Source organism: Oryzias melastigma, linkage group LG8 (genome assembly GCF_002922805.2).
Source record: "Oryzias melastigma strain HK-1 linkage group LG8, ASM292280v2, whole genome shotgun sequence".
Classification (NCBI taxonomy): Eukaryota; Metazoa; Chordata; class Actinopteri; order Beloniformes; family Adrianichthyidae; genus Oryzias; species Oryzias melastigma.
Window position 1 is genome coordinate 11,489,178 of NC_050519.1, and position 26,835 is coordinate 11,516,012.

At 36.6% G+C, this 26,835-nt stretch overlaps 1 protein-coding gene across 1 annotated transcript in view; it reads left to right on the top strand.

The window, feature by feature from the left end:
* The window catches only part of LOC112146550 (ras-related protein Rab-26), a 40,136-nt gene that overhangs the window by 9,377 nt on the left and 3,924 nt on the right, over nucleotides 1–26,835 (top strand). Inside the window, exons 3-5 of the mRNA XM_024272431.2 lie at nucleotides 9,457–9,498; nucleotides 9,715–9,781; nucleotides 15,839–15,891. Of these exons, the coding sequence (XP_024128199.1) occupies nucleotides 9,457–9,498; nucleotides 9,715–9,781; nucleotides 15,839–15,891 (162 nt within the window). The remainder of the gene's footprint in view (nucleotides 1–9,456; nucleotides 9,499–9,714; nucleotides 9,782–15,838; nucleotides 15,892–26,835) is intronic.

The following is a 26,835-nucleotide window of genomic DNA, read 5'->3' on the forward strand; positions in this document are numbered from 1 at the left end:
CATCAAAACGGCTGGCAGTCGTACACCAGCGAGCACACACACCAGCGGCAAGGCTCATTAGATGCAGCGACTGTTAATAAACCAGCACGGGCTCAAACCAGCAGCTTTAGTGACACGTTTGCCTCTGGGTTCACGCTGAGAACAACCTCGACACTCTGCTGCAGCACGTAAACTTTGAAAAGGGATGAAGGAATTTATTGAATGTTGGTGACAAATATTTGCAAAATGCCTTGATTTTTAAAATGAAAGAATTTCACAAATGAAGTGAGTTTGAAGCTTTTTTTAAATTGTTTTTGATTAAATCTCTTTTAGAAATTTCTTGCTGCAGTTCACTAATGTAATTATGGCCCCCAGCAGTCATTGACTGCAAGGACTTTATTGTTTTCGCAGTTGGAAAATTTTCTGCGCCTTTGAGCAAAAATTTGACCCCTGCCACATACTTGGAAATTCAAAATTTCCACACAGCTAGAACCCGGCAGATTAATTTTTGGCATAGTGAAAGAGACTCCCACCAATATGATGACATCACAGCGAGCAAAACCGAAAAAAAAAAAAAATGTAGAAATGGATATAGAGATATAGATGACAACGTTTGAAATTATAATGGGATGGCCACACGACTTTGGCAGCCATTTTATAGCAAAGTGTAAGATTTGGCTTTTTATTTTATTTTTTTTATTTTTTCTCACTCTTTTCTACAATATGGAAAAACAACACTTTTGTTTGTGTGATTTTCATGAAACTTCAGACGTGCCACCACAAAAGTTGCCATCTTGAATTAAAAAAAAAAAAAAAAACCCTTTAGTACCAACTACAAATGAAAACTCATCCTTGGGTTTTTCATTGATTGACTTGTAATTTCTCAAATCATTTGAATTGTAGAATTTGAATGGCGTGCATGTGGCGAATGTTGCAATCTTAGCTAGCTCGCACTTTTTTTTTTTTTTTTAACTCAAAATGTTGTAAAAAGGGCATATACAAGTTCTCTGGCTCATGTTGAATAAAACAAAATAAGATGGGGTATGACGATGCTAAAATTGTGGGCTTGGCAAAAAATGTGCTACATCTGCAAAGAAAGAAAAATTGGGGTGGAGGGTGTTGGAATCCACTAACAAAACCAACATACGTTTGTCTGGGATATTCAAAGGAAGTTTAGTGATTATGGGACGGCCACACGACCCACAGCTTGGCGGTCATTTTTTGGCAAAATCTAAATTGACGATTATCAAGTAAGGGAAAATTAATTTTTGGTTAACTGGTTTTCACAAATACGAGGCCATCTTAAGACTACAATGACCTTTGGAGGATATTGTCAATCTTTGATTGTAGAGGCTGCTTAGCAAGTTGATTCACGCAAAGGTTGGCGGTAGTGTAAAGGTGTATGGCAAGGGCGGGTAGGTACTCCACACCATCTAACGCTCCTCAAGGCTGAAATTTTCCTTTTATATTCCTATTATATGAAAAAGATACTCAGTTTCATCATTTAAAGAGAAGCACATGAGGCTTAGTTAAATATTTGCTTTGTTTTTTTCCCAGTTAAGTTTGTATTTTTTAACAAAATCCGTTTTATTTCTCGGGTATAAACATGTTTTAGATTTGGGTAGTTGCTAATAGCTAGTAACTTTTAGTAATTCTCTGTAGCTGCAAAAAAAATGATTACAAAAAAACTTTAGCTGCCTTTGAAACCACAAACTGTATTGCGTTAAATGGAACTTGTAAAAATGATGCTGATTGTCGGGCATTTTTCATCAATGTGATTGAAACAGTTCATCTCAGTTTGTACAGTATTGATGAAGACTGAAAGTACTGGTTATTTTGTGCAGACGCATACGTGCATGCACGCACATATGCTGTTCAGGATTAGAGCCTTAACCCTTCTCACCACTGACTCATCCTCAGTGATGGCCTCCTAAGTGAGTGCGATGATGATGTGAGTCAGTCTGCTTTCATCTGAGTGTCTTCATGTTTGCGTGTGCCGGTACACCCCCAAACTGTGACTGTCATCTGCCTATGCTTTTGGATCCGACAAGTGTCTGTTACTGCTCTGTGAGGAGCATGAGGTCATCTTCTTCAGATGGTTTCCAACCAGTGACTCATCCAACAACAAGTGGATGCGAGTTTTTGCCTCTGAAGATCCAACCTTTTTCACTGGAGGTTTGCCTGCTTTTGTTCATGTTGTCATTTTGGCACAAGCTCCTGGTCCTCTGTCCTCCTACCAACTTGCTCAATGACATCCAACGTTCCATCCTGGACTTTTTTTGGAATGGGAAGCACTGGATTCGCGCACCTGCCTTGTACCTTCCTGTCCATGAGGGTGGCCAGGGCCTCATAGATATCATGTCCAGAGTGATGGCCTTCAGACTACACACCGGTCAACGTCTCCTCCATCACCATGGTGCGAGGTGGCTTGATACAGCCTACACTCTTCTACGGAGAGCTGGAAGGCTGGGATATGACAAACAACTGTTCCTTCTAAATAAAGGGACCCCGGACCTGATGGGTCTCAGTCCTTACTATGGATCTGTTTTGAATGCTTGGCAAGCTTTCAAAATGAAACGAGAGAACATGCTGACTCCTGGTCCATGGACACTTCAAGAACCACTCTTTTACAATGGAGCTATCTCAACTGATCTCTTGGACTCTCTCTCTGTGAGAGCAGCGTTACAGGAAGCAGGCTGTGTCAAATTGGGACACCTGGCTGCCTCACTGGAGACCTTGGAGCAAAAAGTGCGTCTCCGACCCAGACTGCTGTCCAGAGTTGTGCAGGCCGTGATGTGCTCAATTCCTACTGAATGGAGAGCCTTCATATCAGAACATATCAACTCCTGGGATCCTACCTCATCGTACAGATCTCCACCCGTGACCATATCCCATAATGCAGATGACTGGATTGAGGACCCTAACAAACTGCTGGACCTCAGTCAGTCAAAAGGTGTTAACTTTGAGACCCTGCACAGGAAGGCTGCTTACACCCTCTGCATCAAAATAAGACACTTCAAGTCCTTGACAGAGCTGGAAGCATCGAGGTGGGCGGGGCTGTTCGGCTCCAGTACGACTCCAAGAGGACGCTGGAAGTCCCTGTACAGGTTCCCTGTTGAGAAGCGTGCAGCTGATCTCCAGTGGAGGATTGTGCATGGATGTGTAGCCACAAACAGATACAAGGCACGGTTTGATCCAACACAATCAGAACGCTGTGACTTCTGTGACCAGACTGAAACTCTGACACACTTGTTTGCACAGTGCAACCGCTTGGCTTCTCTTTTCAGCATTCTGACTGCATGGTGTCTCGGGTTGGGAGAGGTGTTTTCTCTCCCCCTCTTTGTGTACGGGCCTGTATTTACAAATGCAAAAAGAAAAAGAAATCAACTGTTGAATTTCCTGTTTGCTACGGCTAAAATTGCAATCTGGCTCACCAGACGTAATCAGGCAAACTCTGAGGGATGTGCTGATGTCCAACAGATGTTTTATGCTCTTTTAAGATCACGGTTACGTGTGGAATATGCTTATTTCAGAGTGACTGAAAGGCTGGAGGAATTCTCCCAGACCTGGGCTGTAGAGAAAGTTCTGTGTCATGTGACTGCTGATGGGGAACTCCTTTTCTCCTTTTGAACTTCAGAGTTCATGTCATCATTATTTCTTTTCTTTTTTATCATGTGTGTTAATTTGTAAATATTAGAATGGTCCAATAAAGGGCATTTTAAAATCAAATCATGTTGTCATTTTTCTGTTTTGCATAGAAAACGTGACAAAAACGGAGCTCATACACAAGATTTTTGAGTCTCTTCTCAATGTTTATCTAAAAAAAAAAAAAAAAGAATTGGAGGCATCAAGAAAAAGAAGCTTGATAGTTGTATCTTCTTCCCTGAAAGCTTCTCCTCCTCCTCAGTACATCACTGTAAATGTCAATGCCAATCCATGGTTTCACTGTCTTTCTCTAACAGCTTCAGGCTTTTTTCCCCCCTTTGGTTCTATGTACTCGGATTTTTCTACCATCCATTTCTCCTGCCTGCCAGCATGTTTGACTGCATGCATTTTTTTTTTTTGAGTGGGTGCAACTAAAGTGCCAAGCATGACAATGCCAACAAGTGGCAGTTGAGCTTCTGTTGTGATGCAGAATGCGCAGAACATGAAGGCATGAGAAGATAAATTAGTTTTAATGTTTTTTTTTTCTTTTGTATAAAAAAAAATCATGATGTCATGTGTTTTTCAACTTAGCAAGAATGGAAAAAAATGGAATTTACCAAACCAAAACTCACTCTTGTGGTATTTTGCATCCCTAAATATCAACTTTTACATTTGGCATCCCAAATTCTTAGCATTGCAGTTGTTATTAATGAGCAGCTTTGCCACCTGCTGCCCTAATGTCAATGGAAACTGCAGAGTCGAGCTCTAAGGAGCTCAATGAATATTTGACGATGGAATGAAAAGTATGAGGAGAGAAGTATCAAAACACTGAGGGAATGATGGGAATATGAAATGAGGAAGGAAAACAGGGAATACTGAAAGGGCGGACTGTATCCAGATATTGATCTTTCTTTGCTGGTATTTATTTTAGAATAGGACTTGCTAAATTTCTAGAAACACAAATTAGGGCTTATTTAAAGCTTTTAACACTTACAAAAATTATGAGCTGCTAGTTTTGATATTAAAATGTTAGCTTTGTTAAGAAGCAATTAAAAATTTTTGTTAACTGTTTAGTTTCAGTAACGCACTTTTAAAAGTATTTATCAACATGCATTCATCACTAACTTGCTTTCCCTACAATTTTTTTTTTTCTTTAAGTTGCTTTTTAATTTTTTGAGCTTTTTGTTCTATCCAAAAACAAGCACTTATGACAAAAATAGATCCATGTGGAAATTGTAAATTAATTTACGGGAAATAAATTATATTTGGCTCTTTTTCATTTTGTGCATTTTTCATAGTTTTTCTCCTTTATTTTTATTATGGTCTTGATCTTCTTCTTTGTGAGCGTGTTTATTCTACAAATTAGTTTTAAATTACTTTCATAAATCCAACCAATATTTGCAGATACTTTAACAAAACTTGTCCAGAAGAAATTACTATTTTTATTAAAAAATAAAACGTGAGCATAAATTGTTTAGCATAGCTCCACCAGTCATGTGGGCTACCTCCATCTGCTTTTTTGACGAGGGTTTGTCATAAACGGCATGTTATGTGATTGGCCAAAGCTGAACTGTGCAGGTAAACCGATACACCTGCCACCAGGAACATTCTCTGACCAGATTATTTCCTTTCTTCATAAACCTTGGAGTCAAAACCTATTCAGTTATTATACTGAAAGAATCCGATATTTTATAAAAAAACAGACTTATTCTGCTATGAAAATGGCTTTGAAAGACTCCTATAAACCATTTGTCCTCAAAATGTTAAAGTTGTGATCCAGAACTAAGATTTCCAAACATGTCTTTGTGATTTTCGGGAGTTGTGCTTGTGAGTCATACTAATTGTTTTACAAGGACAGACCTTCGTCTGTCTTCAGGGAGCCTTGCAACCGACTCCAAGTCAGTTGTACGGAGCACAATTAAAATGTCTATTTCTCCACTGCCAGCTGGAAAGAAGGTAATTATTTGTGCCTTTTTAGCATCTAGAAGTGAGTTTTCTACCCAGTCCTCTGCTTCCCTGACGACTATATCTTATGTTGGTTTACATAAAGCACACAATAACCTGTCAAAGTAATCTTAGTAGCATGTGTGTTTAGAGCAAACAAAACCACAAGAAATGACAACTCAAAGTTGACAGCGGGGTTTCCTTTTAAAGAAGAATCCCCATTTTTGGTGTTTTTTGTTCTCTAACTATAACAATTCGCCCCAAAACAGGTTGATTTTTGAAGGGTTTTGAGTTATTTCATAGCAACAGAAAAATGTTTTGGAATGGAGCCTCCTTTCTTTCTACTTAAAGTGGTTTGAGTATCTGAGGTCTCATACAAGGACATGCCTAAAAGGTAACAGCCTTAAGTAGGAGCTGATAAAAGAATAAATGAAAAAAAGGATAAGCAATAAACACTAAAAGCTTTGTGTCTCAAGGAGTGCTATTCGGTTACTGTGGGAACGACAACGACCACTTTATACAAGTATTGTTTAAAAGGTTTCAGGAAAATAAAATGTAGAGAAATTATTTTCTTTGAGTTACTTTACTGTTTAAATTCAGTGATTTCTTGGGAAGTCTTTGCAAACGTTTCAGGGAAAACGGCGTCCTGTGAAGGTCATCTTGAAATGACTACATGACCTTTGAGGCCAAATTTGATTTGAATAAGATGGTGTGGTCTGTACTTTAAATCTGGGCTTTTATTTTTAATGGGCTACAATCAAAAAAATGTACATAAATAATATAAGTCATGGCTTTCAGTGTCGTTTGGCCAGAGGGTTTTTTTTTTTTTGACATGTTGTTGCAACTAATACTCCAGAACAACTTGTAGTCCAAAAACTATGGTATGTTTCTCTGACCTTTAACAAACCAAGTTAATAACGGAGCACCAGAGTCCTGCAGAGGTATATTTATTCTTTCTCTAAAGCCAAATGTTGAGAAAGTTCTGTTGTTGGAGTTTAGAAGTTGCCGTATGGGACTTTGATTGTACATTTGGAGCAGACAGCTTCTGTATCTGCACCACTGAGCTGTCAGCAGAGCAGAGGACATCAAGGAATAGCTTCGCACCCCTCTTTTTAGGAGTCTTAGCAATGCCCTTTCACTTTTTCTTTATGTATCTAGACAGACGGACAGATGAATACACGAGTGTATTCACAAAGCTCTGTATTTCATCATCCTGCAGCCATTACCATTTCATGAACTCACACTTCACACGCCCCCCAGAAAGCTTTTCATACATCTGTAATTTATGAACCCCGTGACGTGCTGTTGGAGTACTTCTATTCTGCGCGTTTTCTGTCATGTTACCTTAGAGGGGAGAAAAGAAGAGGGGCATTAAATATCCAACATCCAGCATGCGGCTGGTAAGTGGAGCATTTTGCTTCCTCTGTGTGGAGGGAGTTTGCTCAGAGAACGAAATTGACCTGAAAGTGATGCTGCGTCTGAGCAAAGGTAAACGTTAGAGCTTAGAGCTCATCATCCTGTAGATGAAAAGACAATTTCCTCCACTACATTCATCCTCCACTGTTTAGACTTTTTCCTACTTAATTCATTATTTCAGTGATCAACAAGTTTGTGGCTCTGAACTAGTGTTGTCTCCCAAAAAAGTGCAGCTTTAACAATCAAGCTGCCTCATCACCGTGATGCTGTCACAAGTCACTTTCTGGGTCACTACATATTCATGAAGCCTCGAAGCACATCATGAGTTGTTTTTAGCAGCAATAAAAAGAAGGTAGTCCTCCCAGACTTGGATTCCCGTCAGACTGTTCATAATAACCAACGTGAAACTTACCTCATGAATATGGAATCGTGTGAATCACCTTCATGTTTCTAATTCTCTCGATCAGCTAAACATGTCAGCAGATATGTGTCTTCGGTGCTCCGCTTGAAGATTAGAAGCATTTTGTCAGGTCTGAGTGTCTTCTGTTTCTCCTCGGGGATCAGGGATTTAGAAGGTCAACAGCGGCTCTCGCTGATGCCCCACAGGGAGGGGGATAATGGCAGAGGGGAGGCTCGTGAGTGTTGCCGTGACACCAGGTGATGTAAGTCATATTGGCATACCGGGACACGGGAGAACATGTTGACCTCTGCTGATGACTACACAGAAAAGGGGGATTTGGAGTGGCCATTTGAGCTGTATTTAAAATGAACACAAATCTGACTATTTTATAACGGCTGTTTTATCATTAATCTCTAAAACAGTCATGTTAGCCCATAATAGACCCTTGCATCTCTCAATGCAACATTTTGTGTTAAACTTTATTTATTTAAAAAGTGCTTTTCATGTATTGCTTTTCAATGTGTTTTACCATTTAAAAACAGACAACAAAATACAAAAAAATTAAACTCACCAACCGTTTTGCCCCACTTTCTGTCAATTCACACGTATACATCCCATGATCCAACACTCAAAATGCCAAAATGGATTTAGATTTCTTTGATTTATGCACGACTGTGTTTAAAAATATTATTTGAAGCTGCAGTAACGACATATTTATAGATTTAGTTTTGTGTTTTCTTCATGGTATTAATTGATTTATTTTTAATTTTGTTATCAGACATGCGATTTAAATCGTACCTGACATGTTTCTACGGAGACGTGTCAGGTATGATTTTAAATTGTGTGACTGATAACAAAATAATTTAAAAAATTATGAATACTACAGACACTATGAGCTTTATCACATTAATACTTGATGTGAAAAATGATTCAAAAACTGACTTCTTGTTTTTTTTTTCTAAATGGAGTAAACATCTGGATTTGATTCATTGGATACACTTTCTTTACATTAGAATTAAAATTCTATTTAAAAAAAAATAAATAAATAAATATTATATTTACTATATAATTACCATTTAAAAAGTCATAAAAGGCCGGCCGACTCCTGACCGGAAGATTGCAGGTTTGATTCCCACCTTGCCCACCCATATGTTGAAGTGTCCTTGGGTAAGACACTGAACTCCACCTCTGGTGGAAAGTTGGTGCCGGCAGAGCCATAATATGTGCGTGAATGGGTTAATGGGATTCTATCTGAACAGCGCTTTGGGCCTTCAAGGAAGGCAAAAAAGGATGTGATTTACCACTTATGTCATTATATATATTTCACAGTTATTACTTTAAAAAGCTGAATTTGTCACTTTCTGGCGTGGTGGTTTTATCATTTGCTGTCTGTCGTGTGGTGGATATGAGCTTGACTCAAAATGCTCCTCAGTTATTTATTTTTTTTTCCCTCATGGTTCATTTGCTTGCTTTGTTTTGCTCCAGAACTAAATCTATTTCAGTTCTCTCGGAGGACGTTTGGCTATACATAAAAGGAGTACCTCCTTTAACAATGTGTACATTCAAATCTTTGACGCAAGCATTCAGTCTGCATCAAAAGGAACCGCAGGTAACTGCTGGAAAGAATAGCTTCAAAAATGCCGTGTTTGAGGGACTGATTGAAACACAAACATGACTGATTCTCTGGCGTGAAGTAGGGACCGAATAGTCTGTATGCGGTTTACGGTTTCAGCTTGGAGACTTGGTTTGGTTATGTTGAGTTGAAAAGCTGACTAAAGCGGAGATCAGAGGCAAGTTTCCCAGGGAGGGGAGACAAAGGGAGGTGAGCGGAGCAGATCGGGTTAATCCTGCAGATGGAGAAGGAAAGGTTTCATCAAAGGGTCCAGGAGAGGTGGAGGCATGCAATATTGATGGAGAGCAGAGAGGAAAGTGTGGCAGGTCGATGAGAGGAGTAAGCTGTTCAGACAGGTGCATGACCACATATACACATCCCCATCAAGCCGTCACTTCCATAACCCCAAAAAAGTTTTTGCAGTTTGGAAGACATGTTTACATATTTTTTTTATTTGCAGAACAAAGTTATGAACATTGATGGAGTCAAGGTGAAGCTCCAGGTGAGTATTTGGGGGAAAAAACTATTTTTTTTTAACATTCAAATGTTGATAAATTCAGTTATTGAGATCATTTAATGTAATTAAGTGACATATAGTAAATGTCTTTCTTTCTCCACAAACACTTCTAAATATAACATGTTAGATTTATAGTTTCCTAATGTACTTTATCCTCCTTGTTTAAAAGTACAGCTGTAACTTTTTCTCTAATTCTTGCAGATTTGGGACACGGCAGGACAAGAGCGCTTCCGCAGCGTCACTCATGCCTACTATCGGGATGCACACGGTGAGAAACCCTACAGATTGTGCAGCTACTTGAACCACCAGATCTCTCCTTATACTGTCAAAGTGAACACTAACAAGGTACATGGGTCAAAATAATTGTTGTATCCCTTCAGACAAAGTAATTGAAGGGAATTTAAACAGCATGGTTAATGTTAAATGATTGAGAATTAATTAGTTATTGATAAACAAACATGTAGTTCAGTCTTACTTTTGTTTTCCATTTCAATATTTCCTAAATTACCATGAATTTGCTTGGGTAAAAGCAACTTCTTTGAGATATAAGAAAAAAGCTTTTGGATAACAGCTGTGTGGGTGGAAGTCTGCTATACATTAAAATAACACTTGGGTCTCAATGATTCAATCAACTATTTAATATTATTATTAAAAGGATTGAGAAAGGCCTTTTCTTTACTTCAGATATGGGCTTACAAGCCATCCTTTGCCGTAACTATATCCCCATACAGCAACATTTCAATGTTTCTAACAGCTCTTTTAATGCATAACATAAAAAATGGGATGTTCCATAATCAACCCAACAACACATGGTTGATCAGCGCAGCACCATTAATATGCAAGCAAGGTCGGTTTCTCTTTATTCCATCTGAGGCCTCTGCTCTGCCGTCAATGAAGGCTTTTTCTTTCCCTTTTGAAGATATATACTTTTGTATGCATGAAAAGCAAAACTGAGATTTGAAGACATTTATCATCCCTGTTTTGTCACCAAAATAATGTCAGCTTTTCTGACCCTTAAAGAGATTAGTTTGAGTTCGTGTGTGTATAGACCAGGGGTCCCCAACTGGCGGACCGGGGTCCGGACCCGGACCGCGAGACCCTTTTATCCGGACCGCCAAACATTTTTAATAAAAAAGTACGATTTTTCATTCATCTTTACACGGCGACTTTTGAACAGGCGCGCGCGAGGACAGCTACGTTCAGACCGGGGTCCTTCGACCGGCAAAAGCTCAGAGCGGTGTGCTAATGTTTACGTAGTTGGGACGTAAAGTTATCTGAAATGTGCGTGAACAATGGCTCTGTCTAAAATGAGAAAAGTGGACTGAAATCGTGTCTTTGGAGATGATGGACCGAAGATTTCGCTTTTATTTACCAGCAGTGAGTTCTACAGGCCGGTTTGTATTATAAACATGGAGTCAGCTGGTTTTGTTAAGAGCGCTGATATCAAGCGGCGCTACGAGACGAAACAAAACTTCTGACACAAATTACCCGACAGAATAAGTGACGTGGTCACGGAAAATATACGAACTGAAAGTACAATGCGAGCGTACAACACACAAACGCTAACAGCACAACAACGAGCTCACGAGTGCTCACTGCGAGTGGAATGGATTTGGGCAAGCACTAAAGTCACTCCAAAATGATTAAAGAGTGTATGGAGGCAAAGACAGAAACAATATTAGAAGGAAAAGAGGGACAGAAGCTTCAAGAAAAGCTCAGACAGATTCTCCTGTCGTCAACAAGAACCGAGCTGCGTTCCAGAGATGTGCAGGGCTATGGAGCAAATCTGGTGCCAATATTATTTGAAAACCAATTAAAACAAATTTATATAAAAAAAAATGATGTTTGGCAAAAAACAAAAATTAAATGTCAAAAAATTATTTTCATTCTAAAATGAACTTAATTTCAACTTCAAATGTACAATTTTTAAGGTTTCAAAACTAAACATTTTTATTCAATTTTTTTTTTTTTTTAGATTGAACTCTATTTTTTTTGTTAGTTTTTGAATATAAAAATTTCAGTTTCAAAACTTTTTGCCCTTTTGTGGCGGGGCTAACACGAAAGACCAAACCAAATGGATGAGTGTGGTAACTTCAGTCCTGTGCATTCACTGACTCTGCTAGAACAGAGTTTTGGACACACGGTTTGTACGGGATAAAACTCTGATCTTTACATCCGTCTTGGGACAACTTCAGAATATGATAGTACAGACAGTCAGTGAAGACACTGGGCTTGAAGTTAGCACTCTCTTTGATTTTTGATGGGCCCTTTGTGTTAGCCCCGCCACAACAAGGCTAAAAGTTTTGAAACTGAAATTTTTATATTTGAAGAAGAAAAAAAAGAAGAGTTTAAATTGGAAAACATATTGAAACTGATTAAATCTAAAAAAAAGAAAACATTTGAAGTTGAAAATAATTAAGTTTATTTAAGAACAGTAAAAAATTTCTGACATTTTTACTTTTTTTTGGCCAAACACCAATATTTTTTCAATTTGTTTTATTTGGGTTTGAAATAATATTGGCCCAAATTTAGCTCCATACAGTTCCAGCTAGACACCACCATTCAAAGTACCATCTACGTCTCTTTAAGTCTGTTTTGTAGTTTACCTTTATGTTTATAATGTTTTTTGCACTTATGAAAGTTATTACTTTAGTGCTCAATATGTAGCATTATTTGCAACCTACTTCTAAGGGTTGTAAAACAGAAAATTAACATTTGCACGAGAAAATTGATTAATTATGAATGCTTTTTGAGGTACATTCTTGTTACCTGTTGCACTTTAAGTGACAGACAGCAGAATGTTAAAGTTTGTGAAAGAGCACACATGTTGCACTTTAAGCAAGCAAGTTTATGTGCAATATTTTTTTTAACTGTTCAATGTATGTATGTATTTTTGTACAAAAAGGAATGAGAGAAATACTTGTTGAGACAATAATCTAAAAGAGTTCTTTGCAAATGTAACTACACGTTGTAATAAAATAAAAGAACAGAAAAGTGAAATATTGACTGAATGTTTTTGCATGTTCGGACCCCGGTCTACCAAGCTGACAGAGTTACTGGACCTCTCGCCAAATTAGTTAGAGACCCCTGGTATAGACCTTTACTCTGTCGTTACAGACTGTACAAGTTAATAAAAAAAACTCTATATCTCTCTGTTATTTATTTTTAGGAAAGTTTGAACCGGAGAGCACAAAATTGGTGTTATGAATTTCAAAAGTTTGTGTCCAACAAAAAAAAATCTGAAGCAACACACTCTTATAACTATTTAGACTATTTTCACTGCCTAATAATACCATCAAATACAAAAAATCAGACAAAAACAGACTTACATTTAGAACATACTTGCACAACAACAGTATTTTAATTCTTCTTTAATGCAGGAATAGAGCACTATTAATGTTTTTATTATATAAACCCAAAAATATGTTAAGGCAGGGTGTCTATTCAATGGCAAACACAGTAAAATGTGTAAATGTAGGAATGCATTCATTCACTGCATGTTCCTGCAGTTTTAATTTAGATATATTTTTGTGCAGACTGGTAGATAAAGCCATTTATCACTGCTATTTCATTTTTTTGTGGTCGGAGCCAAGGTGCAAACACGGGTCACATTGGAAAAGCCGATGCAGAGAGATGAACGTGGGAGGAGGCAGGGACTCCAAACGAGGCGAAATTCTAGAAAATTGAAAGGGTAGAGCTTGCACAGACTATCCTTTTAGGTAGTGTTGAATACATTTCTGTGCAAAAAAGTTGTTTTTTTTTAATATATATTTATATTAGAACTCACCAAATTTGCTTTTGCGTTTTCTACATGCTGGATCATTTTTAGAAGATTACAGGAGATGATTGACTGGGATAAAAATGACTAACATAAGAACACTAAAAAGCACTTTTGAAGGTGGTTTTAAATTCAGTAGTATTCCTGCAAGTGTCCAGTCTTATTTTTCACAAGCTTTTATTTGCGCAGACCCAGACTGATAGTTGGCGGTCTGCCCAGGACAGCAGGACTTGAACTGCATTTAACATTCTGTAGATGCATTTCTGTTGAATTAAAATGTCACCAGTGCAGCATTTACTTAATTCGCCTGTTTCTTCCATCTTCTTTGGTCATTTAGTCTCGGTGGGAGAGTTAAAGTAGAACAAACCGAGGAGATCTTCAGGAAACTTTCTCAGTTAGACTTCACTGAAGGATTTACAAATTAGTCATGAAAGATTTAGCAGCATTTGTGTACTAGATAGTACTACAAATGGGATATTGGTTCATGATTTAGAATTTTAGGTGTAAATTAACTAAATTAAGAGAAAACAAGGTATAAGATTAGCAATATTGCATAAAAGATGATGAAAAATGTAGGTTATACAGAGAATTTGCTAACCTTCAGAGCATTGGACCAAACCAATGTCTCTCTTAAGGAACAGGCAGGATGGTCCCAAAGGATCCACATTTCTCCTCTTTGTTCTCTCAAGTGACTAACTACACCCCTGGAGACGTCCCCCTTTATGGATCAGCTGTCAGTGTGTTCGAACTCTGCTGCAAACTGGTGAAACAGATGTGGTGTGTGTGCAGCTGGATGCAGAAAAGCATTAGGGAGGGGTCAAAACATCAATCCTTGTACACCTAATACAAGTTGCAAAACCCTGATTTTAAAAATACATGTTCTTAGTCTTACAGAAATTTTTCTATTGATGCATATATAAAATGGAACCCTACTTTAGTCATTACATTTTCTTTAAAAAAAGTTGATTTTTTTTTTTTTTCCTATTAGCGCTAAGGTAGTTTTTCAGACTGGCACATTCATATACATACAAAGTAAAACCAGTATTCCACAACTGTCCAACAGAGTACATGCCTAAGAGCAGTAAGATGGAAAAAATGATAAGTTTTAGTGACAAAAACGAAAAGACATTTTAATTAAATCTAACTATAAAGCCAAGAGAAAACTTTTTTATTGACTCATTGGCCACAAAGGCTTCTAAAATTGGACAGAAGGGCCGGACCAGGAGCAGATGCTTGGAGTATTCTGGTGATCCACCTTGTAAGAGAAAGAAATAACATGGAATCTGGACAAAAACATTATTTAATTTTGATTTTCAAAAAGGAAACATTCGAGAGAAGTTTTGTTTTTTTTTTTGTTTTTTTTTAAATTGTGGTTTTTGTTCTCATTTTAGTGCCAACTCCACTAAATGGGTTTATGTTCATCAAGGAAAAACCGCAAACTTAGAGAGATGTGCTGTTAGAAGATCAGAAAAATGAGTTAGAAAAACATGAATGTTAGAAAAAACAACAAATCTTCAAACACCACATGAATCCAGAATTACTTTCTGCAGCCAAACAAATGTAAATGTATTTGTAGTGCAAAATCTATGGCAAGACAACAAAATAACAGAGAAAATAAAACATTATTTAAGGATTATCAAAATACTTAATTGCTGTTTGGCAGGCCAGGTTGAATAGTTTAACGGGCCACATATGTCCACCTCTCATATAGCCTAATGATGTCAACAGCAGTGATGGGGCTACATGGTTCATTTATTGTCAAAGATAAATTTGTAAAGTAAATTGCACAGATTTCTACAATATAAAGTAAGTTAGTCTAACCTGCTATTTGAGATGTTTGTTTGTTTTTTTTTACCCCCCTCCATGTAATAACATGTTTTTTGTATCTTTTTGCATTTGTAATAGCCAGGATCATTACTGTTACACAAGCATCAATACTGTTATCTAATATGAAACATCATGTCTTCTACATATAAAAGCTAAAGCTTTCTCAGCTTGGCCATTAATCCAAATGTAAAAATACATATTTTATTTATTGATTTATTTTTGAAAATGAGATTTGCAAAACATTATTTTGTGTGTGCCGTTCCCTTTCATGGCAGCAGTCTGAAGGACACTTCCTGTCTGAGTCTGTTTTATCAAATGCTTCAAATGTTCAACCTTGAATTATGAAATAAAAATCGCTCATAATTCAAAGTTTTATACATTTCTCAATTGACAGTTGAGTTTGCTCACACAACTTGAAACTGCATTTTGCAGTTTAGTATTCAATAGGAAATTGATCACATAAAAAAATATCAGTTGCATTTTAAATTGTCTTAGTACCATAATTCAGAAGAAAATACATTTTTCAATTGAAAAAATTTAAGCAGAATTGAATGTCACTGATTTATGGTTGAAACAAACTTCCATATTGAAGTCTTGATTTGGTGAAGTATATGGCAACAGTGAAAAATAAAATATTTTAATCTTTTCTTAAAATAAAAAAATAGTCAAAGTTCACTGAAGGTTGTCATTCTGCTCTGTAAACTCTGCTGTATCTTCCAGCTCTACTTTTGCTGTACGACGTCACCAACAAATCATCCTTTGACAACATCCAGGTTGGTGTCTTTGAGTTTTTAATACTGACTGACTTGAATGATTTTGTGTTGCATCCGTCAAAGTGACACTTTGCTCCCACAGAAGAGACGGAGCTCTTTCATCACCTACAGCTGACGTGCTAACTTGCATTTGTTCCGTCAAGATCCTCACTGTTTTCACAAATGCTGTGTGACATCCCAGACAGTAATGAGTGATAACAAATAGCTGCTGAAATACAGAAATTGATCATTTGATGAAGCTAGTGATTCAGTAAAAGGAAAAGAAAGTGGAAGTTTTTTTACTTCATTAAAGTTACCTTAAGTCAAACTCTTGAACTCAAGAAAAAGGTTTGATAACTTTTTAATTTACAGAAAAAGCCGGCATGTCATTGAGGTCCTACTTCAACACAAAAGAACAAAGCTTCAGTCAAAGAGATTAAAGTTCTTGCAGGCCGTTTCATGCCTCTTTGTGAAGTACTTGCAGCCAGAAAGACAGGTTTCCATTGCTCTAATTGACACAGGCCACAAGATTGCTTGGTCAGGCTTGTTAAGAGAAAAAGAGACCATTTGTTATTGGTCCATGCCGGAGAAGTATAATGTCCCTATCTGCTCTGATTGATCACTGAAGCAAGAAAGTTACATCTCAAGTGGCCAAAAGAAAATTGGAAGTACAGAGTGCAGCCAAGAAAAACATTGATATGCTGCAATGTGGGAATGCAGCAATTTGGAGCATGGTCTTCCTCGGTCTCCATGACGATCTGTTAGAACCGCAGAAGAGCTCCTATATTTTTCACGATTCAGCACATTGGGCTTTAAGCCTCCAAGTCTGAAAACTCCCCAGCTGCAAAAGCAGATGTAAGAAGAGGGTCAATTTGTTCACACCTTTAACATTAATTTAGTTCAAAAACAAACACCTGCCTCATTTTCTTGTCTTTTTTAGCTTAAAAGTTGCAGATTCTTTTTTCTGGAATCAACACATGAACACAACATATAGATTTATTAGCTTCCATTGACACTATTTCCTAAATCACTCCTTATTTTATGTACACCCTACAACTGCAGTATTGAGTATATAAAATATCTGATGCATTTACCAAATCTCTCATACATTTAAAGATATAAATTTAATAGCTTCAATTTTTTTTCTTCACATTGATGTCCTGTCTTCTCAGAAGTTATGAAAATTCAAAAACCTGAAGTAGTGCACTAAAAAAAATAAACTGGCAAATTGTAACTATGAAAAAAAGCCTGCAAGGTTAATATAATTTAGCCATGGGAGATGTTATTTAACTTTTCTCAATTGAATTTTAATTAAAAGTTTTATTTAATTTCCTATTTTGTTATTAAAATCTAGAATTTCCAATTGTCTCACATGTTATGGGAGCATATAATCCTTGTGCTATCCTAGGCATGTTTACATTAAAAGTGGGGTCATCTGTCAGTGGCAGACATTAATTCCTGTCCACTTTTGTCATGGAAGGGATCACACATCAATGTAAGGGTCGGGTCATCTGGACCCTATAAGAGAGCACAAAGGTTGAGACCAGTTTCTTCTTTTTCTTCAACCCTCTACCATGCTCCAGCTGGAGCTGCAGATGCCTGCTGGCACCCCGCTGCCTAATGAGCACTAACTCATGTTAATGAACACTAATGGCAATGAATGGCACTCTGAGGAAAACGGATGAATTAAAGAGGAAAATAAATTTTCCTTTTGGCCTCCTTAGACCTGCTCCTTTTATACGTGACTGAGTCTCCGGCAAGGACACAATAAGACGAGAAAAGCATTGATTTCACTATTACAATACATCATTTGGAGAGAAATGGTTAAGCGTGACGAGCAAAGTCCAAGCAAATCATTTTTCCAATGTACTGCCAGGGTAAAAGAATAAACTCTAAAAAAAATATATATATATATATATTTTTTTTAAATTAAAATATTAGATTTTTCTATTTAAAGCTTTCATCAGATATACACTTTGCTAATATAAAGTCATTCAAGTGTTTTTTTTTTTGTTTTTGTTTTTTTTTTTGTTTTGTTTTTTTTTTCTCTTCCATGTGACAAATTCATCGAACACTCTCTCCCACCACATCACGCCAATAATGCAATCTGGTTTAATCCAGAATTCACTTCAAAATCCTTTAAAGTCATCCTCAACCTTGCCCCTCTTCACCTCTCCAATTTGGTCAAGCTGTTTCCACTACCACTTCCTTTTTATTCTGCTTATTGCTTTCAGTTGTGTTTTTAACTTGTCCTTTTACAGCGTCCTTGAGGGCCCTGAAAGATGCTTTTAAATGAAATGTGTTATTACTCCATAACATGATGTTGCAACTTTTCTTTTTTTTTTTATTAAAAAAAAAATGTTTAATATCATATTAAGACTTGATTGTAAAGTGTGAGCAGGAATCTCCTGAAGGAAACGAAGGGTTTAGGAAAACTGAAGATTTAGCATAGCAAACTAAAGGAACAGTCATAAATGGGTCACAAGAGTGATTCCTGTATCAGCATATGTACAAATTGATAAACTTAGAATATTAAATAGGGGGAAGCCATTTCAAAGATAGAAAAATTAAAAATCAAACATTTTTTAAACCAGGAAATCCCATTAATATATCTTTTTCAAGGGAGACCTGGGCCAAAAAAGAGGAATGACAGTGAAGAACTTAATTACAAATTTGGATACAGCGGTGCTGGTTGAAAACTAAAACAATCAACAGGTGACTCAGGAAACTGAGGAGGTAAAGCTACTAAATCCTGAAACCCTCAAGAAAAAATGTCCAAAAACAGAACTTTATACTAACAAAAAGCACTTAGTGCATTATAGTCAACAGATTAGGGTCTAACAGGGAACTCTATTCAGTTCATTCCATTTCACATTTTCCCTTGAAAGCCTTAAGTCACAATTCTGAACAATTGGATTATAAAATGCAGAATAATTACAGGTCAATGGTGCAAACATTTCTGGACTCCAAATGAAATGCTAATGGCTTGCTTCTTTGTGAGAAAATTACAACTCAAGCATAGATTTTTTTTTTTAAACAACCTATGCTAATAAAAAGCTCAGTGGAAAGAAAAGGTCACACATTTAAATTCTTTTTTTTTTACTTTATGTGCTGATAAACCACTCTTAATTTAACCCGTTCTACATTGCGATTTATTTGGACAATGAACCGCATGAATGCACCCAAGAAAAAAACGTAGCCTTTTCTCTTCATCAAATATGGTGTTTGCTGCCTCCAGGTGTGACCTTGATATTGATGTTTGTGTGAGTTGGTGCTTGAAGCACCAGACTGAAGATGAATCCTTTATCTGCTTGTTTCCCATGCCGTCCCTGTAAATGAAATGGGTTTGTGTCTGTCTACCCAATACCTGCAAGGTAAATGTCATGGTGCCACCTCAGCAGATGGTGACGGGAGAACCTGTCGGTAAATAATGCAGTGATATAAAGTCAAGTAGCAGTCATTTATAATCAGAGGACACTCTGGCATTTGAGATGTGACTCATTCCAGGTTGACGGCGTTCTGGAAAGAGAATCATTTCACGCCATCAGATTCTGTACAAGTTAGTAAAGGTCTGTTGCATGAAATATCACAGGTAATTAAGCTCCATTGTATCATTAAATCACAAGAGTGGAGCAGGACGTCGTCACTAGACTGAGGTAAATAATTTACTAGTATTAAGGTTTTCAGTTAGTATTCAAAGTCTATAAAAATAAAGCGATAAACACATCTGGAGAGCTGTTCATTTATAATAGAATTAAAATGCGGAAAAGCTCAATGATCAGAAAATGTGTTTTTCTCTCTAAAAGATTGAGCTTCTGAGAATTATTTTCTTTTTGTGTTTTGAGGGACAAATTTTCAAAAGTTGAATACAATCAAACCTTATTTTGTTATGAATGTGTGGCTGTAAAAAGCGTTTTTTCTTCCTGCTGCTAAATTTGTTTTCCAAGACTCTGGATGATGGTCCTGTCAAAAACAGAGTATGATTTTTTTCAAGGTTTAGTTTTGTTCTAATAGATACAAGTTTCACAGCTCCTCTGTTGGCAGAATAAACAATGAAAAAGCAGAGAAAAGGAATAGAAACGGTGAAATAATATTTGATGCACAAAAGCAGCAGGAAATTTGGGATTTGTCATTTAAAAACCAAGTTATGGTAAAATAATGTAGAGAACTGAGTTGGGTTGGGTGGATGTTGGGGTTCTGCTAAGTGGTTCTGGAGGGTTCAGTTATTGGCTGAATGAGGGGAAATGGGTATAGGGGTCTAGTGCCTGTTTGGGGACTTTTGAGGAACGTTCTTCAATTTCTGAATTGTTGGTGCAAGCTGTGCAGCATTTATGACGGCCTACAGTAACGACAGACTAAAGAAACCTAAAACCAATAACATATTTGCTTCTCTGTGTGGGGGAAAAGGGTGCTTTGATAAATTAATTATACGCAGAAACACTGGAAAAATACTATCTGAAATGCCTCTTGGAATTCTGAATGGAAAAATTAAGCCCAAGCTAGATTGGAAGTAATGATTGGAGCTTACTTTCCCAATTTAAATACCCACCAACATGTTCTAGTGAAATTATTCTCAGGATGGAGAACAAATATTAAGAAAATTAAGCTCAAAATTGCATTTCTGGGTGGTTTCCTATACAAATCGTGACACAAGAGCAAACAAAAATATGCCATTGATAAAAGCTTGTAAGTGTAACGTGCACTACGGCAAGCCACAAGGGCCCAATCCAAATTCTTCCATTCTCCTTTCCCCTTAGCCCTTCCCCTTCATTTATCCCTCCAAATGGAGAGTTATGAAAAAATAGTGTCTAATATTTCAGACGTGACTTTCGTTCGATGACATCGTCAATAATCGCCGCTAGCATTAGCGTGGAGCTTCCAGCGCTACATTTATTTTATTAACAGTGGTTTTATAACTTTAAAAAAGGTCATGCAACAACAAAAAGTCATACTTGCATTGAAATGTAAACGTCTGTGCTTCAGAGCACGTCGCAAAGGTGGACTTTGGACCACTCCGTTTGGAGGGTGAAATGTAAAAAATAATAATCCAGTACACGATTTCAACTGCCACTTCAAGGGAAAGAAGAAGGGAAGAATTCAGTTTGGGTCAAGCTCTGCTCCATTCTGATGCATCCACCTATGAACGACTAGACTTATGAACGACTTGTTGTCCTCATCTGGGCTGGAATCTGGCTCAAATATGACTGGATAGCTTCACTAGTGCTCACCTTTTGTTGCACCGGTAATGTTAGATTGATGTTGTGAGGAGCTGTAAGCTAGTGGGAGAGCATGTAAACGGATGGATGATGGGAAGGGGTTGGGTTTGCTCTGCACCAACAGTACTGCCTACAACTTGGACGCAAAGTTGTAATGCTGCCGATCTGCGCAATATGTCCTAAAAAAACAAAGTTTTTTTTTTTTTAATTTATTTTAGATAAAAATCATAGTTAAAAAATCAAAAGATAATTGTTTTTTGATGGGGGGGGGGGGTTGTATTGAGTTAAATGTTTTTAAAATGCAGTCAAATGAAAGTTGCATCCTTTTTTTTATTAAATATGCCTCTAGTGGTCATTTGAGGAACTGCAATATTGTTTATGGTTTACCTTCAAATTTTGAAATGAATGGAGTCAAATAATACATTTTAGTTAGTTCACCCACTAGTTTGAGCCTTCATTCCTCCACCCTCAGAGCACTCAGAGCGTTCCATTTAAAAGTAATTACTTAAAGTGTAGTTTTTCCCAAATCAGTGCTAATAATTGCATTGTTTCCTGTCCTGATGCACAAGTACACAGAATTCTTTAAAGTTTAACAGTTTTTGCAGATGTCTGCAATCAATTGAACTGAGAGTAAAACTGTTTATTCATGTACAACAGTTTTTAAAACTTGCGGCTCACTGGAGTCCAGCATTTGCTGTCTTTACTGGACATCATTGAAGCAAAATCTCATTTTCTAAATCTAATGTGTAAAAAGATGAAAGGAAGTAACTGTTATACATATTTATTCCAAATTATTTTGTTTCTGCATGAAATCCCTTTGACTAAAAGCAACCATTTCAGCAAAAAAATCATGTAAAAATGTTTTTAAAATGTTTTAATTTAAACTTGTTGTAGCAGTCAGAACAGCCCCTAACTGCTGATTTAAAATGGAAAACAATTTTTCAAATGTGAAAAAATGAACGAGAACAAAGGTAAAGTCAATGTTTAACCACGCGTAGAGGAGCTTTACTCTCTTGTGTTTACATTCGGGCTGGCTGCAGTTTTTTACGTCAGTCCGTCATCTGGCATGTGTCATATCGATGTTTGCAGACAGGCAGATGCTTCAGCTGCTCTTTTGCAAACAAAGACTCTTTGCTTTTCCCCGACAGACCAGGAATATCAAAGCAGATCATCTTTGTGCACTGTGCTAATAATCATAAACTACTGTAATTTTCAATAAAATACTTCTTTTTTGTAAATATGACAAGACAAATGTGTGTCTGTAGGGGTGGATTGGTGTAGATTTCTCTTCCTCGTGTGTCAAGCAGGAGGATGGTGTCAATCAGCTGCTTTAACTCCCTCTCAGGGGAGAAGTCCTACTTTCTCCACGCTCACCTCTGAGTTAACTATGCCTGTTGTTGGAAACAGACTTTTCCCCTCTGATCAACATTTTGGCAAGAATAGCACTGTCACCTGTGGCAAAATCACTTAAACAGAAGAGCAAAAAAGAGAAAAGAAATAACAGAAAAACTCTGCGGCCTCTTTGTGGAGATCAGGTTTCATGAAAACGTGACAAGATGGAGAAAGATCCAATGTAAATAAAAATTAGATAGGAAAAATGATTACTAAAATACAGAGAAGAATTAAATGGTTAAAAAAATCTACAAACATTTAAATTACATCAAGTTCCTCAAACAAAATGTTTTTCAGCAAGTCATCTTTAAATCAAATTTTTTGTGTTTCACATACACAAATGACCGTACTACACATTGCTCTAATGACGCTTAAGTTCCCTAAAATCAAATTATACTTTTTTTTTTCTAATGGTAATATTTTTTCCTCTCCATAGTTCATTTAAATAAGCAGTTTAGCAAGCGTCCCTATGTAGTAATTAAGCTGTAAATGTTGATAAGTGAAACCCAGAGGGACATGTGCAAACTAAAATTAAAGGGCGACTTTAATGTTTTTTTGCTTTTCTTATAATGCTGTTTAATGCACCCAAGGAGCAAAACATGAGAAGATTAGGCAGAAATATTTGAGGTGGCATGAAAAGCATTTACAGCTGTGAAGCACAGAATATGTTGAGACACTAAAGTATGGTCAGAAATAAATGATTCGGAGCAGTAAAATCAAACTAAACGAGAAAGTATCTAATCAGTATTAGGTTAGTTTGAAGCTACGTTCACACTGGCACTGTTTTCTTATAAAAATTAGCTAAAAACATATAAAAACTAAATAATGAAAGGTAATTTAAAAAAATATATATATTATGTTTTACTCTGTACTTTGTGAATTCTGTATTTTGTGTTTTACTCTTTACTTACTGTGAAGCACTCTGTGATTTTTATCTTGAAAGGTGCTATATAAATGAAGGTTATTATATTATTATTACTAATGAAAAGTCAATCTAAACCCACATTTGGGGCTTCCGCATTCAAAACTCTCACATTCAAAAATAGCTACACAAATTGCTAAGACTGTTTGTAACAAACGTGCAGCTATTAAAGGCACATTGCAGGTTAAACCAGGTCTAACTTTTACCAATAAGCAGGGCTGTTACAAACTTTTATAACAACAGACTCATCTCTGATTATTTTTTTCTGATTAGTCGACTAATCGAGTCACGCATAAACTGGATGTAAAACGCATTTTAACCATTATTAGCTTTAAACTTGAAGTGTTTAAGTTGTATGATGACTAAAAATGAAGATAATTAAGTTAATTAGTGTATTAAACCTTAAATCAATCATGCTGCTTCTTTCCTTCATTTGTTTCTGCCATTAAAACAAGACTTGAATATAAGGAGGTCGGCATCTGAAACAAAGGAATTATTTTTCACAAAAGATAAAGTTTTGTTCTCACTGACTCAAATTAAACAAAAACACATTTTGTGGTTCTGAGTGCTCACAACGGTATTCAACTTCACTTCGACTCTATATAATTCCAAACTGTACGAGACTAATCATCGATAAAATTGGTCGACTATTTCAAGTCAACATAGTTGTGACTAACTGTGGCTGCTTAACCAATCAGGGACTCTGATTTGATAGTGACAAATGGACGGCTGTAGGTGGCTGGCATGCACTAGTAGAAAAAGAAGAAGCCCCTCCCTGTTTTTGCAATGTGAATACTAAACTAAAAACACACTTTCAAGAATGGTACATTCTTGAAGCTCTAAACCAATGTGAACATAGCTTGATTAAAACCTGATTAAGGAAGTCGTTCCTGCACGTTTGTATCATAGACATAAAACAAGGTGTGTATCCAAACCTTGATTTATCTCAGCAGTGAGGCCCGTCAAAGGACCAAAAATCTACCGCATACGACATGGAATATTGGTCTACTTCAGCGCCTGATTACAATTGTTCCAACTGAATAGTTTTACAACTGATTTATGTGCATTGTGATAAAAAGCTTGCAGGGTTCTCCTGTGCAGTCATTCAGTCACCCTGCAGCAACAGCTCAAACAAACTTCCCTGAGATCCACTTTTGAAAAGAGGATTTCTTAAAGTCAGAAGATCATCTGGAGTTTTTTATGTTTTCTTATATTTTAAATTATCTTTGCTAATCAAATTTGAGTATTTTGATGATGTCAGACAAATTTGTCCTCTGTTTTGTAATTACTGCAGCACCACTCGCATTTTTAAATGTAATTTTAGACCTGCTGCTCTTTGAAGTAAGGTGCCACGAGAAAATATGTGAAAATGTGGAACCTCCTGAGGAGACCAGCTTAGTTTGTACCTAATATAAAAGCAAATATAGCAAAAGAATAAAAGGCCCTGCAGGTGATTTATCTTGTCACTTCATCAAGTTGAGGGGAAAAAAAAAAAAGTTACAAGGCGAAATTAGAAACGACTGACAACCTGTCAAAGCAATGTCACTGTGCCACCAGGCGCTTCCTGCTCCTCTTGAAGTGTTCTTTATTCTCTGATGGCAATCCTTTGGTATTTGTCTTTTGCTCTGACTTTCCATCAATAACCCTCTTGAAGCCTCTTCCTGTATGTTCACAACCTCCCCGCCACTGTTATCTTCTCCCCGAGCGTCTCATCAGCTGTCTCCATCTGACACTGAAATCTACTAGTGAAGAACAGACAGCAGCTTATCATTAAATGAGAGGTTTATTGAAGTCTTAATTACAATTTCTATTTTTTTAAGCCTTAGATTAAATATACATGTGCATATAGTGTTGTTTTTTTAAACTGGAAATAACTTTTGACCAAGTTTGTTTGGATTTTTTTGTTATAATCGGGTCATTTTTCACTTTCTGCGTGATGCCATCATCAGTGACATTTGACTCTGAGTGTTTGGTCAGATAATGGTCTTCAATAAAAGATTACAACAGCCCATCCTTTTGCCCTTTTCAGTCAGAAAATTGGACTAGCTTGATATTTATCCTCCAGATCCTCTGTTTGATTACGGAGGATAATCGATTAATTATTTAACTGCATTGGATAGTGACAGAATCTCATCTGGCGAAAGATACAGATGTGCTGAAACCTTACATTTTAAGAAAGCTAACTCAAAAAGCTAAATATCTGAGTTTAATTTGTCCTTGGAGTAATTGCAACTTAAATTTAATTGAAACATCCAAGTTTTGTGATATTTTAATGGTTCAAAGTCTTCAGGTTTGCTTTTCCAGCATCCATTTACTTAAAAATTGATCTTTTTTGTTAAGTTATTTCTGTTCTCTGTATCCTCATCCCAACACAGCTTTATTTCACATCATTAAGACTTTATAAATCGTTTTAATTTGACCAAAATTTAAAGTGCTTACATCTAAATTAGTTTTTCAGATTACATACGATTCTTTTGTATTATTTTCAGCTTCCTTCCACTTTTTTGGGTTATGGAGTTTTTGATTCACCTTTAGCATGGAACATCCTAAACCTTCTAAAGCTGGTCATTTCAGACAAAAAAAGAGTTAATTTCCACTTTAATTGGCAACATATTAAGTACAACCTTTAAGTACCCAACCAAGAAAAAAAACTATTTAAACGTTTTTTTCTGTCACTTATTGGCTGGGCAGAGCAATACACATAATTCATGTTTTTTTTTTTTTAACATATTATCTATTTGTGTTCTACTGTTTGGTGGAGCAGGCAGTTAAAGGGTTAATAACATGCAAATTTTATACTTGATTTACTCTTTAAATTCTAAACTGGTTATGGTGTTTTTTGTTTTTCTTTAAAACGTTTTTAATAAAAATAGAGGTGTAATTAAAACAAACTGATTTTCAAATTCCAGCTTTTTTTGTAAGATTAGTAGTTTTTTTTTAATTGCAATATGAAGATGAATTGAAATTCAAAGTGTCATGTGACTTTTAAATCTGTTCCAAACATGTCATGTATAGTACTCTTATAGTATTTCAACTTTAACGTTCGATCTTTTATATTTTGATCTTCGGCGTTGTTGCACGAATCATTCAGCTCAGCACTAAGTGCAGCATAGAAACCTTCAACTCTATTCAATGACAGAGATGATCATCTGGAATCAGCCATTAAATCTGCAAAATGAGCCAAAAGAAGATGGAATATGAACAGCCACATGATCTAATTATACGACGTGGCTCATCAAGTGTAATCACAGATTATGGTAGAAATCACTCGGAGGCCAGCTGTCATGTGTTTGTTTACTCTCGCTGCTGGTCGAGGATGTTGCAGGGTTGGTGGAAACTGCCAAAGAGTTCTTATCATGAGTGAACACAATTGGCTTTAAGCCGGACAGCATGCTACAGTCCACTTGATCAATCTTTTTTTTTTTTTTTTTTTTT